Here is a 14,542-nt window from a genome sequence, read left to right as displayed (position 1 = left end):
TTAAACAAGTTTGAAACTATCACAAATGGTTGACCTGATTATTGGCCATAACATAATTATTTTAAATGACAAGTAATCTGGTCCAAAGGCAAATGAAACTAACTACTTTGCTGAAACCAAGGAGCTTTGCATTCCATGAAATAGATATTACCAAAAATAAAAAGCATGAAGTTGAAGGCATTATTTCAAGCTTAGGGAGTAGATAAATAGATGTTGCTATGTCCAGAAAAAGGGGCTTGCAACAAAGTGCAAAAAGTGATTTGACTAATTCAAAATATAGATCCCTATTTCTGGTTCCATTTGTTGCAGGATGCAGAAGCAGATTCTTGTATTGGGAGTTGGTGTGATTAATTGTGGTTAATTCTTAACAATTGGAATTAAATGTGAGAAACGCAAGCTTGCACCTCTGCTTCTTTCCAAAGCAACATATTGAAGAGCAAATCACGAGATCTTCTCATGGTATGATTATGATCCATCAGCAAGTGAAGTTAGATTGATGGATTTGTTTATTTGGTAAATTTATATGCCCACCCATTGCAATAGGTGCTACTCTGATTGGATTCCAGTGAATGGATCTGTACTGTGGCTTCTCTGAACATGTGAAATTCCCAGGCACAAAAGATACATATGGTCCAATTTAAGAGCTCATCTTTGAAGATACTTTATTCAACTAATCTTTTGTTTGTTTAATCAGAAACTTTTAGATGAAGGTAGTGATGATCAGTTCTTCTAAGAAACCTTTATATTTCTTACAGTAAGAACAATGTGCTCTGTAAAATACATTCATCTACTTCAGCAGCTCCCAACCTTTTCTATACCCCGCAACCCTAGAACGCTTCTGATACATTCTTGCACACTTTACAAAAGTTCAAAATAACAGCAACAAATTATGCACATAAACTATAATTTTGAAAACCCAAGTTTTCGCACCCCCTGGAATATCATCCCGTACCCCAAAGGGGGTGCAAGCACCCCTGGTTGGGAACCCCTGATCTACTTATTCTTTTTTCCTCATAAATAAATATTACATCTCTCTTCCACCTGCCTGAGCATTGCTCACCCTTTTATAGCCCTTCCTCTACTTGATCTTTGCATCTATGCTGTTTACACCACCAGACTGTAAGAATTATATTTTTTAGCATTGTATCGCACAAGGGTGGTAGATTCCTTTTGGTAGCAGTAGATAATTTGTAGGGATTTATTTATTTATTTATTTAATGTATCAAGGAATTTATAAGATTGTTAAAAAATGTTGTATTTGTAACTGTACAGAATACTTTTTTTAGTGTAAGAGCTGGTCAAATTATATCATAAAGATACTTGACTTATTTCTAAATAAGCACATACATAAAATAGGTGTGTGTGTGTGTGTGTGTGTGTGTGTATGTATGACTTCTAACTACAGATCAACCCAGGTTTTAACACACTAACAGCATACAGTTTGCAGCATTTATTCCTTATTCAATTTTCCAGAAATGTTCCCCATTCCATAGTTTTTCTCAGAATAAAACTTCTGAAGCATCTAATATTAATTAGTCCTTCCAGTGCATAATATGCATACTGTTTTAAAAAGTGTACTTTTTTGATATATTTTTCCACCATTCACATAGTGAATATTAATTGACACGTTTTTGTCAATAGGATTATTGACAAGAAAGGGAACAAAAGTTATACATTGTTTCACAATGGCAGCTGTGGGAAGATGTTTGTATAGTTGATTAATTGATTAATATTTTGAAACAATGACAGGCAAATAATAGATTAGAAAAAAAACACCTTGTCGCAATACTCACCTTTTTTTTTAACAGTTGCTTCTTGTCATCTTTGGATCAGGAGAACAAAAAACCTTGAAGAAACAAGCACCAGCCGCCAGCCCTGTTTTTCTTCTGCAAGATTCTTTTGGTTTTGGGAAAAGCAGCCAAGAAGGTCACTGTTTCCTTTACATTTCACACAGCTGACTCCCTTCCTATTTGTCATTACACCACAGCTTGCAGATTGGAGTGCAAATGCATGTGGGAGGGTCTTAAATGGGCTTAGACTTCAGAAACAGGGAGGAGACATTTCAAAGAAACCACAACTAGAAAAATAACTTGTCCTGTATTTTCCACACAAAAGAACTGATCACGTAGAAACAGTTGTTTACAAAATTGCAGTTGTCCGGCTTACATATAATACTGAATTAAGCTAAAACCAAACCAACTACATGGTGGCTTAGTAAAATGGAGGAACCCAGCCACCGACTTATAGGGTGCCACATTTTATGGGTCCATCTAAATTGGGCCACGTTTACACACATCCTAGCAGTTCTAATAGAAACTGGGTGGCCAAGAGCTTGGCTTTTCAGAATACTGTCCTCCTGTGGAAGCATTTTAATCAAGGTTACCTAGGTGCCATCTCTGTTCGAAGTGGGCCGAACAGCTCAGTTTACTGCTCGTCATTTCAAGCAAGGCGTTTGAAATATGTCGGAGCACAAAGCATTTATTTTTGCTTTTTAAAAAGTTCCTACAACTTCTAGCAGCCTCCACCGCAAACCATAGTGAGGTCATACTGTTGGCCTACTCGTGCAAATGCTGCAACTACATACATGTAACCGTTGACTTACAGTTCATTTAGTGATCATTCAAAGTTACAACGGCACTGAAAAAAGGGACTTATTATCTTTTTTCACATGACCATTGCAGCATCGCCCATGGTCATGTGATCAAAATTTGGACACTTGGCAAGTGGTTCATATTTATGACAGTTGCTGTGTCCCGGGGTCACGTGAACACTTTTTGCGACCTTCTGACAAGCAAAGTCAATGGGGAAAGCCAGATCCACTCAACGACCTTGGTACAAACTTAAGAACTGCAGTGATTTACTTAACAACTGTGGTAAAATGAGACAAAACTCACTTAACAAATGTCTCACTTTGAAACGTAAGTGGTTTTTCAGTTGAGGACTACCTGTGATTGCTTCAGGATATCTGACGCGAGTACACAAGTCATAGCATTTTTGTGATCATCATGCACAAGGTTTCACTTTGCTCGGTTGCCCAAACCCATACATATCCAGGATTGCTGCTCCTGGCTGCCTTCATATTTTGAAGTTGCTATGCATGCATTCGGAAATGAAACATTTGGAACAGTTTCCAAAGGCAGCTGCAAGACCCTTGGGGGGAAAAGATTCAGCTGCTTCCGTGATTCAGTCCCAGGCCTCCAGAGTAAACCAGACAGAAATCACGACTAAGTGAGCTAAAATCTACCTAATTGTTAAGTCTACATCAGACATGTCAAACACAAGGCCCCGGGGCCAGATCCGGCCTGTGAAGTGGTTTCATGTGGCCCACGAAGCCATCCTGGAAATAGTGAGGGAACGACCCCCACTGCCTTGGCCCTGGCCCAGAGACCCTCCTTCTGCCAGAGACCCTCAGTCCCACTCCTGCCCAGGCCCCCATAGGCACCCTTGATGCGAACTATGTAGAGCTGGCCCTGCCCACCCAGTAGGCCATACGCACTCTAGCCACGCCCACCCAGTAGGCCACGCCCATCCTGTCCATACCCACCCGGCCCCCTGAGGGCAACCGCAATGCTGATGCGGCCCTCAATGAAATTGAGTTTGACACCCCTGGTCTACATTAACAGAGCAAGTCTGAAGGTACAAACTCCCCTCCACCACTTTTAACCATTTGATACATGGGCAGGTCTTTGCTAAGTTTCGTTCTTGGGCTGTTGAGCAATTGTAGGCTGCTCCCTCTCATCTGTTTCCTAGGCAGCATCTTTTTTCCCTTGTCTCCAAGGGAGCAGGATTTAGGTTTGGCTAGTCTAGAGAAAAGAAGGTCTAGGGGGGGACATGATAGCAGTATTTGAGAGGCTGCTGCAAAAAGGAGGGGGTCAATTTATTCTCCAAAACACCAGAGAGCAGGACAAGAAACAATGGATGGAAGCTAATCAAGGAGAGAAATAACCTGGACTTAAGGAGAAACTTCCTAACAGTAAGGACAATTAACCAGTGGAACAGTTTTGCCTTCAGAAGTTGCTTCATCACTGGAGGTTTTCAGAAAAGACTGGACAGCCACCTGTCTTAGATGGTATAGGGCAGTGATGGCAAACCTTTTAGAGACCGAGTGCCCAAACTGCAACCCCAAACCCACTTATTTATCTCTGGGTGCCAGGTGGGCGTGGCCTACTGGGTGTGACTGTGGTGGTCATGGAAGATTGGGTGGGTATGGCCAAGGTGGATGTGGTCACCTCAATGTCGCCTGTGGGGAGGGACACCTGTGGGGGATGGGAAGGGGTGGGGGAGATCCAGGGGGTCTCTGGTAGGTGTGGTGGTAGGCAAGAGGCTCATCCTGCGGGATAAGGCAAGGCAGGGTGGGGATGCCATTGGCATGGGGCAAGGCAAGGGCTGGGGTGGCTGCTGTTGGACACCATAGGCCCTCGCACACAGAAGCCAGCGAGTGCATGGGGGCCGACAGTGTCTATCAGTAGGCACAGCCTGCCGGCCCCTCGACCGGCACACTCCGGGGCTCCGCAGCCCATTGCCAGCAGTTCAAAGAAGCCACCTCCGAGATGGATGGTCGGCCGACAGCTGAGGAGGCAATGCAGTGGGTCATGCCTGGGAAAAGGTGAGCATGTGATGCCAGGAGGGACGGGGTGGGGGAGGGAGGGAAACCAGCCATGCTGGGATGCATCCAGCCACGTGGGAACTCGGCAAGTTAGCAGGTGGCTGGTTGAAGAGGGACAGTTGCCACCTCCGAGGCATGGTGCGGGTGCCCACAGAGAGGGCTCTGAGTACTGCCTCTGGCACCCGTGCCATAGGTTCGCCACCACTGGTATAGGGTCTCCTGGTTGAGCAGGTGGTTGAACTACAACACCTCCAAGGCCTCTTCCAGCCCTTCCAGTTGAAGCTAGGTCATCCAAACATTCCATTTCATTTGGAGAGATACTTCCTTTTGGGCTTGTTTGAATACTTTGTGTGCTTCAAGCTCATCCTGGTTTTTCATCAGTTTATGAGTACAATGGGAATACTTATATAGTATTCCTTAACTGGAATTGGGGAAAAATTTCAACTTTCAAAGCACAATGATCAGTATTAGTTCCACTTTAGTTGCAAATTACTGTTCTCTGCAATCTGTAGAATAAATTACTTGTAGACGTGGGTAGACATTATTGTATAAAATTGGATCTTTCTTCTAGGCTTTCCCCACTCTTCTAAAACAAATTTCCAGATTTTCCAGGCAAAATGTTGACTTCCATCCTAATTGCTCTTCTATCTTATTATATTCATGTCCTTTTTCAAACTCACTTCTGCACGTAACTTTTGTAGTTATTTTCCATATTATAAAATGTATAAAAATTACTGGTATGATTTCCTTTATTTGTTGCACCGGACAAAATTAAAATACAGATTAATGCAGGGACACATAAGTATCTAATAAATGCCCTATGGATATCTGGTTTTTAAAGGTTGCAATTCTGATACTTCAGGGTATTAAAAAGATAAAATAAATATCCCAAGATATTAAAGTTGGTTCTTCTTGTTTATAGCAAAAGATTTGTAATCCTCTAGTTAGAATAAATATTTGAGAACATTGTTTTAATTAAAACATTTTAAAAATATAATTTTATTCAGAAGCCCTTACAAAATGCACTATTGTATGTATATTTATAGTTTAGGATAACCATATAAAGCTATATCCAGTAACAAGTTAAATATGGTGAACAGGCCTTTGTAAAATGAGAGTTGGGGTATTTGTGTAATTAGCTTCTGTGATCTATGCTTTTTATCATCAACTTAGTGCTATGCTGTTTGGATGCAACACGAGGCAGAGAACTGATTACAACAGATCCCACAGATGCTAAAACTCATACATTTAGAATGAAAGAGACTACTAGCTAATATACACATAAAGTTGGCACGTGGTGGTGATTTACGTGACTGCTATTACCATTTGGCAAGTAATAAACTAGCAACTCATCCTTATCTGCAAAAGATTGAGCACTCCATGCAAATTTGGGCTGGAACCTTGGGGGATACTGCGGCCTCCCAGTTTTCAAATGATTTTAAACCACAACTGTCACTTTAGTTCTCTGATCCTTTCCAGTATCTAAAGCAAGATCAGAACATGAAAAAACTAGTACTACTATTTTCATTAAAGGGAGCCCCTGAAAGTTAATGTTGGAATTTAATGAGAATCTTTGATACACACACAAACAGATTGATTCTGATCCTTTCATGTTTGGCGGGGTGGGTGGTGGTGGTGTTTTAAAAAGTTGATTATTGTGCATTGCTCCAAAGTGATTCTTTTCTATCAGTAGATCAAAACTGAATTGCAGTGTTTAATTTTTAAGAACAAACAAGGGAAGGACAGGAATACAGAATAAGGCAAGACTGTTCTCCAGAGGAAACTTGGAAGCACTGAGGTAATACTGAAGAATGAAAGAAAATGGAACTCATGTAAGTAGCAGAGGGAGGGACAAAGTGAGGGACGCGGAGAAAAAATGGGAAGGACAGGTGCAAGAATACGCCATAAAGGAGAGGATAATAGCATGGAGCAACCAGGTACATGATGGAGGCATTGGGAAAACTAGGGAGGTAGGACTTGGGATGAGGCAGGGAGAAAAAAAAACTGTCCAAGAGGAAGGAAGGAAGAAAGAAATCTCATTTTGAGACAAGTATTGAAATCCAGCTGTCACAAGCCTATTTTATGCCTTGATCTGAAGCCAGCAGACGCAAATTACATTACAAATGCAGACAAAACACAGAGAAACAACATCGATTCTGGCATTATAAAACCTGCTAATATGATAGTGTCCAAAAAGCACCACCATATTATTGCATATACACTGGAAAAAAAAATCAGGAATTACATGAGTGTCAATAAACCAAATGCTTAATATAGTATTAAAGTCTGATTAATTTATACTGCTAAGACAAATAGATAAAATCAAAGAACACAGCAGCACTTTGTACAAAAATAAGAATAAAATCCTCCAAGAATAGCATTAGGGCAACACTGAGAAATACAGAAATACAGAAACTGATGAAAGTGCAAGTGATCAGCTATAACTTGTTTTTCCTTCTGAAAGAAAATAAAATCCTATTATTATGGATACTACTGAAGAAGCATCTTGCAATAAGCAGCCCTAGATCCTATTTAAGTTCATTTATTATAAAAATACTGCACACTAGCAAAAACATAAGCTAGAATACATTTGGCCTCCAGGGAATATTAAAAATTTTGGGCGGGCAAATTTTCTCCCCCCCCCAAAAAGATCAAAATATTATATATTTATATTTATAGTATTTAACGTTTTTGAGTAATTTTACAAATACCAGACAATCTTGACCATTTCCATTTTCTTCATAATAATACTTTGACTTTACCACCGTAAGAGCTTATGCATGGTGCTAGGCATTCTTCACCAAAAATCATGTGTGTTAAAAAAAAGGTTATAGTTGGTGGTGGTTGAACGATCAGGTTCTCCATAGATTGTCATGGAGAAAAACTATTTGGTTGCTAAGGGCTGACACTGACTTGATGACACATAATCAATTAATTTTTTGGGGGGGTGGTGGACTAAAGTTTGCAATTTCCCTCTTTCTCCAGTAGGCAGTTCTGGAAGATAACATACTAAATTGGAAACACAGTCTTGTATATGTTACCAAATGATTCCATGTTAAGGCAAGTCATGATTCTGCAAAAATATTAGAATTCCTAAGTGAAAAAAAATCTGGATTCGGGGTTTTATAATATAGTACAGTTTTCCAAGCAAAGCTTCTAAAAGCCAAGGCTGTTTGAAGATTACCAGTAATGTTTTTCCTCTCAGAAAATATTGACTCTTTGAGAAGCCTGAAGGAAGTTTATTAGGTTTAACATTCCTCTGTTACAGAAGATTTTCTGGACCTAAGAATAAGATCTTTGACAGAGCCAGACAGCTCCTGAAGTTCTTTCCAGATGGCTTCTGTGTTGTCTTCAGTGTTCAAGGTACTCTCGACTGAATCATCATCACCTTGCCCAATCTTCTTGTTTTGACTGATCAGTTGCTTCACTACTAATCCCTGGTATTTAACAAGAAGAGAATGCTGATCCTAGAAGGAATAAATTAAAAATCAAAGCAGCTTCTACAAAGGCTAATTAGATGTTACAACTGAAATAGACAATAATAAGCTCAAAAATCCAGAGAAACGGGATGGGCCAAAGGAAGTGACAGACCACGAGTTCCAGTCTTGCCTTAAATTATGGAAGCCAGCTGGGGTACTTTGGACCACTCACTTTCTTTAGGCAACCCACTTCTGCTTTTTTGTGGGGAAAATGGGAGGTGGAAGAATTATGTATGCCTGCCCAAGATGCACAAAATGAAAGCAGAATAAAAACCTAACAAATTAAATAACGAATGCTTTCTGAACATGACGATGACATTGGGATCAAAGCGAAAGAGAAATGTACAGTTCTGAACACCGTGTCATATTTTATTTCTTTTATGAAGAATATGTCAGATCCAGCAATGTAACGTAACAGCTGCATCAAAGACCTAATTTGCTAACCCAGAGTTATTTATGTCTCATTTTCTTGCAGACTTAAAACAGTTTGCTGAAATACAGTAATAGAAATACAACCAATTACAAAACAATTCTATACATCCACATGAAATTAAGGCCCATCAAATTCAATGGATATTTTCCAATAAATGAACACAGGAGTACCCACAAGCAAGGGCTATACAGCATTGTATCTATTATTACATCACAAGCTCCATCAGTTTCTATGTATTGGTCAGATGAGAAATCCTACATGTTTGTGGGAAAGGTTTTTTTTATTATTATTATGTCAGGTTAGTATAGCTTATGGCCCAAAATCAGACTCATGAGATTTTGGATCCAGTGGATCCCAAATGACTTTCTATTTCTCAATTACCAAAACTCTATCATAGCAAAGTCTCCTCCCCTGCCCAAAGATCTCTCTATTTAATTTTAATTCTGCCAGTCCTTCAAAAATAGTAGTTTACCAATGCACTGTAAAACCTTGGGGAAAAAAAAGGTTTAGAAGGCTTTTGGTCTTGCGCAGTAGCGGAGCAGCCAAGAGATGGCAGGGCTCTACACCCTACGGCTGATTTCTGCCTGCTACTAGGGGACCCTAAATGGGCATGAAGTTGCCCTGTAGAGGCAACAAAGAAGGAAGTACAACCAATTGATCCGATCGGTTGGGAAAAGCCTTCCAGAAACCAGCAGGAGAAAGGCTAGCTTAACTTCAGAGTCTAGCCCAAGCTACAAGCAGCCGAAGCCCAAAAGCACTACTTTAAGCTGACTATAAAAAACATGTTTGGAATTGGTAGAATCTGGATAAGTTTGAAATCGATGGAATCTATTAAGATTTTCATTTTAAATCATGAAAATAGAAGTAAACAATTGTCTACTGCTGACTGGTGCTGACATCTAGTGGTGGATAAAAATACGCAGCAGCAGTTGCTTTATTACAGGGACTGGCAAAGCCCAGGAAAAGATAACTTGTTTTGGGTGACCTTTAATGTCTTAATAACAGAGAACAGCTGTGACAAAAAACAAAGAAAACATTTTGGGCTATCTACAAAGTGAGAATTATAAACTCTTAAAAAAAGAATTGACCTTTCTGGATTACAAATACCAACTCAACTGTGACTCTATAGCTGTCTGCAGAGAAAGGAAAACCCTGATTTTTAGCTATCATGAAAAACCAGAGATCTGCACAAAGAATATACCAAGAAAAAACAAATACTTTCCAGAAGGAGATCTATGCTATGTTGCAACTAATCCAAACAACAATGATCTCAAACCACAAGGAAATTAAAAATAACTTTGAAAATATAAATGAACACATCTCCAATTTAACTTTACAACAGAAAAATTCTCAGAAGATAAAAACAGAGAGTGAGCAGAAAAAAACAGATAACTGAATACGAGACAGAGGAGAGAGATTTCAAGATGGAACTTAACAATAAAAGAAAGTATGACTTAACCCAGATGGAAAAAAACTTACAGGAAATACTGGACATGGAAAAGGTAACCTGTACTCTAAGATTACAAAATAAGTTTTAGGACAAGAAAAAAGATTGGACAAAACGGATTCTGCCAGGATAACTATGAGAACTTGAGAGACAAAAAATGATAAATAAAATCAAGAAAGAAAGGAAAAGATTCTCAATGAATACGAAGGGGTGAAACCTTCCTATAAAAATATCTTACCTGTTTTGCCTTTTGTACCTGCAACAACATTTTTAAGATTATGGAAAGATTCTTTTATTCAGCGAAGCATATTGATCAGGGAACTTGTTTGGCAAATAAAAAAAGGCTAAAGTGAGAATTAAAAAATTAGATGATGGGATTTACCAGAGGGAATATTTAAAAATTAAACATCTGTTTGAATATGGTTAAAGAAAGATTTTGGATATAAATGAAGATTAGTTTAAGAGGTATGAACCCCTCAAGTAACATAGTATTTTTTTCCTTTGTTTTGTTTTTTGACATCAGAAATATAAAAATGTTAGGAAGGTTTATTTAAAAGAAATGTTTTCTCTGTTTTTTTTTTCCTTTTTTAAAGATATGAGAAGTGTAAAAGTGTTGGGATGGCTTGTATGAGAAAAAAGACTTAAATACTTAAGTGTAACTAATTCTGAGAAAAACTTAACCAGTAAGAATGCTTTGAATATTGTGGGGAAAACAAATTTAAATAAGTATTCTGCAAATAGGATCTATGATGAGGCAATCAAGATGATCAATTAGAAAAGAAGCTTTATATTGATGTGGTTATTATTTGCAGAAACATGAGAAAAATGTCTATGTTTGTCATTTATTCAAATAATAAGAACTGTATTAATTTAAGGTTGGCAAAAGAGAATATTATTGGAAGAAGAGAAAATCAAGCAAAGCCATTATATGGACTACAGAATTACAGAAATTGTTATTGTTTTTTAAATACTAACCCAGAGAACACGCTGTTTACCAAATATTAAGGTGATGATGTTAAAAATGAATAAAGATATTTAAAAAAAGAAAAAAATGGTTTAATGAATGTCATTATTTTCCTTTCTTTTGCCCCTTCAGCCAATGGACACTTGTGAGAAAGCCTAGGACCAAAAGACAGCAAGCCAGACTATAACAGCAATATTATTGTGAGGCTAGGTTGCATATGGAGATTCAATTGCAAACTGCAGATGATCTAAGCAACCACAAAAGTGTAGTACTGTTGAGAGTGCAGAAACTAAACATTAAAGGCACTGCCTCAATTGGACATGTATGTCTGAAAAGACATGGAGCCAATCAGCTACAAAATAAATTCAAAAAGGAAAATGGCCTTCAATCCTAGGATGCGAGATGCAATGCTACTTGTGAAAGGAGACAGACCGGTAAGGAAACATGAAGTGTTGGAATCTGGGCATGGCTTTTTCCAATACCCTAGCCTCTGGCCAACAGAGTTGTAGGGGAAGGTTGTGAGCATGGTGTGTTTGAGCTCACTGTGAACTTTAACGATGAGTTGCGGTTGCATAAAACTCATGAGCCTTCTGAATGAGAGTATACATGGTTTCTAATAAATTAACCCCCATGCACTAGGACTGGGCATATTTCTTCTCTTAGGACCCTATGCTCTTTGGCTAGGCAAAACCTGATGAATCTTAGAGTCAAAAACACAATGAGGAGAGTTTGGTGCTGTATCCCTCTTGTCAGTGAGTGAAGTATGTATGTCTATGAGTGGGACAAAGTAAATTTAAACAATCTCCTAGTTTCTGATGAAAATACCTCTGGGATCTTTGTACTTAAGAAGGTAATTATCTGTGGCACACATCTTCCTGGTGCATGAAGCATGGAATGGGTTGAGAATTGAAACAGCAAGACTGATGTCAGATGGAGAATAAGAGCTGGATCTTCTGTGACTTTCAGATGTTCAATCAGAGCTTGTCTATGCTGAAACAGGATTTGTCTAAGGAATTAAACAGGAAAAATATTAAGGAATTTTTCAAAATCAAAATTAAATTATGTTGAGATTTATCATAAAGTTCAGCACATTTGCAAAATAACGTATTAAAAAAAACAAAACTATGGACTTGGAGCATTCTCTTGGGAGCCGCTATGCATATTAAATACTGCTAAATATTGCTCTATCTACCTATTCGCCCACCAATAAAACTGAAAATATTTCAATTATTTCCAATTTTGGGGTGCTATAACTTTTAAATACAGTAGCAAATAATAAATGTTTAATATGCCTTCATTATATGAATAATGTACAATATTTCAATTTCTCTATCCATAAAATATTTACAGAGAAATCTGGCTTCATGAGCAAAGCTGGAAATCATGACTAGACTAATTTCCATTTACACAGATTTTCCTTCCTTCCTTCCTTCCTTCCTTCCTTCCTTCCTTCCTTCCTTCTCTTTCTTTCTTTCTTTCTTTCTTTCTTTCTTTCTTTCTTTCTTTCTTTCTTTCTTTCTTTCTTTCTTTCTTTCTTTCTTTCCTATAAGCAACAGGACTAATCAGGCAGTAATGTGGGAGAAACATTGGCACCTACTGCTTAAAACTGTAATAATGTGCACCACCTAAAAGAAGTAAATAATATCAGCACTGGCAAATGCTGACCATCTGGACTTGTCTGAAATAATACTTATAACTTTTTCCAGGATGTTCCCACAGTCTTTTTGATCCCATTCCTCTATCTCATCTGGTGTCTTTCCCTGGTGGTACTCAATTCCTTCATATGTACTCATGCCCTAATTAGTGTTGTCATGTTATCCAAATTAAAGCTGACCATTCTGGTCCAACTAATTTAGTTATTCCAACATTTGATTTGGTATGACTCGCTTCTGATATGATAATTTTAATTTCATATCATTTCCCCCCACAATCTAACTTCTTAGTTATAAAGCAAAAACAAACAAACATACAAACAAACAAAACCACCTTGCTCTTCTAATATTGGCACCATCAGTGAGCAAAATCCTTGTAATTTGGTCAGTCTGCTTGTGGACTTTTTAAACAATTCCCTGGGAAGTAAATGGATGCCTTTCAAAGTGGAAGTCTTGCCAGCTGGCATACAAACCAGTCTAAATGTTATAGTCTTGACTGTACAGTTTTATAGACAACAATACAGAAGTGGGTTGTCATTGCCTTCTTCCATTCTTGAATTTGAAGCTTTTTCTCCTGTTATCAGTTGACTTTCTTCAGGCAGAACATGACCTGCTATCACCTGTGCAATGGATTAATATTAGTATTCACACTCCCCTTTCTATCTTATTGGTAAGGGGTGATTCTACAGGGAACTCGTTCTCCCATAGCACTGTTTTCAGGCTCATACTATATATCCTCACCACAACAGGATAGTAATCTTCCATCGCCCCCAAATTAATAGTTACCTTTCTTTCTTCTTATCTCCCTTTTTCAACATAATATCACATGCCTCCGCAGCAGCATCAAGACAAGAAACAAATTCTTCCAAAGTCTTTTTTTTAAAAAAAAATACAAGCAAATTTATATCACTTCCAAGTTTCAGCAATTTCGCTAATAGAAATATTCTTTTGTATACATATAAAAAGAGTAAATCAATGAATCATCAGAAAGGGGAAGACAGAGACAAAAATGCCGTTTATCTATTACTGATCCTACAGGTGTATGCACCACTGACAGGACTGTAGTAAGTCTAGATGAGGTATAGTATAAACATTAGAAAGATCGGACATAATGGTTTGATAAATAAAAAATAAATTTAATATATGATTTTGGATAAATGCAATCCCTGAATCAGATTGTGAGGATATACTTTTCATAGATGTTCCTCCATTTTCGCTTTTTACCCGTTACACCTTGTAAGAATAGTTCTAGCACACCAGGTCAATTAAGAAAAAAAAATAAGCACAAATGTTTGTCAAGGTACGGGAGTAAAAAGGTGTGGAATACAATGAGATAGATCAAATGAAAGCTATCCACAATTCATACAGATTTTGAAAGCAGAATAATATATATTTAAGCTAATCTTATACTTTCAACTGATAAAAATGTAATTAATGTTTCCTATTAGGAAATTTTATAATTTTATCACTCTCTTCCTCCAAATAGACATGAAAGTTGATTTTCTGCTACTGGTGTCCCTACCGTGACCCCCATTTTGATTTCTGTACTGATAAAACTTCATTTTTCCCAACCTAATCAGCACTAACTCTATAATGGTTGGGGAAGAGTACTTCAAAATGTTATTAATAAAGTAATTAATTTATAACATCCTTCAACAAATTGATTACAAAAAAAGCTTGTAATTAACTTGCAGCTTACCTTGCCATTTAGAGAAATATGGAGTTTTGTTAAAGGACCTCTCATCTCTTCAGATAATGTACTTAAAAATTTTTTCCTCATCTATTTGAGTTTGAAGAAAAATATAACAAGTTAAAAGATAATGTGAGGTTTCAAGGGTCTTATTTCTGAAAGTGCTCAACTATTTTATTCTATATTCTAAAAACTGGCTTATATATACACATTTGTGTAATTTGTTTGCCCTACTCTTTCTCTTCCTTGTTTTTACAAATAAGAAAAGAAC

General features: G+C 37.7%; 2 protein-coding genes across 2 annotated transcripts in view; both read right to left on the bottom strand.

Annotated features, from left to right (window-relative positions):
• Positions 1 to 1,964, bottom strand: part of FHL5 (four and a half LIM domains 5) — a 31,345-nt gene extending 29,381 nt beyond the window's left edge. Inside the window, exon 1 of the mRNA XM_083350071.1 lies at positions 1,790 to 1,964. The gene's annotated coding sequence lies outside the window, so the exon portion shown is untranslated. The remainder of the gene's footprint in view (positions 1 to 1,789) is intronic.
• Positions 1,965 to 7,552: 5,588 nt separating this feature from the next.
• UFL1 (UFM1 specific ligase 1) overlaps positions 7,553 to 14,542 on the bottom strand; it is a 39,040-nt gene continuing 32,050 nt past the window's right edge. Inside the window, exons 16-19 of the mRNA XM_083350070.1 lie at positions 14,281 to 14,361; positions 13,368 to 13,453; positions 11,755 to 11,935; positions 7,553 to 8,073 (exon numbers count right to left, since the gene is read on the bottom strand). Of these exons, the coding sequence (XP_083206196.1) occupies positions 7,855 to 8,073; positions 11,755 to 11,935; positions 13,368 to 13,453; positions 14,281 to 14,361 (567 nt within the window). The 3' untranslated portion in view covers positions 7,553 to 7,854. The remainder of the gene's footprint in view (positions 8,074 to 11,754; positions 11,936 to 13,367; positions 13,454 to 14,280; positions 14,362 to 14,542) is intronic.

The sequence above is a fragment of the Vipera ursinii genome, assembly GCF_947247035.1.
Source record: "Vipera ursinii genome assembly, chromosome: 1".
Lineage (NCBI taxonomy): Eukaryota > Metazoa > Chordata > Lepidosauria > Squamata > Viperidae > Vipera > Vipera ursinii.
Note: the sequence above shows the minus strand (reverse complement) of the source record. Positions and strands in the feature narration are given on the sequence as shown.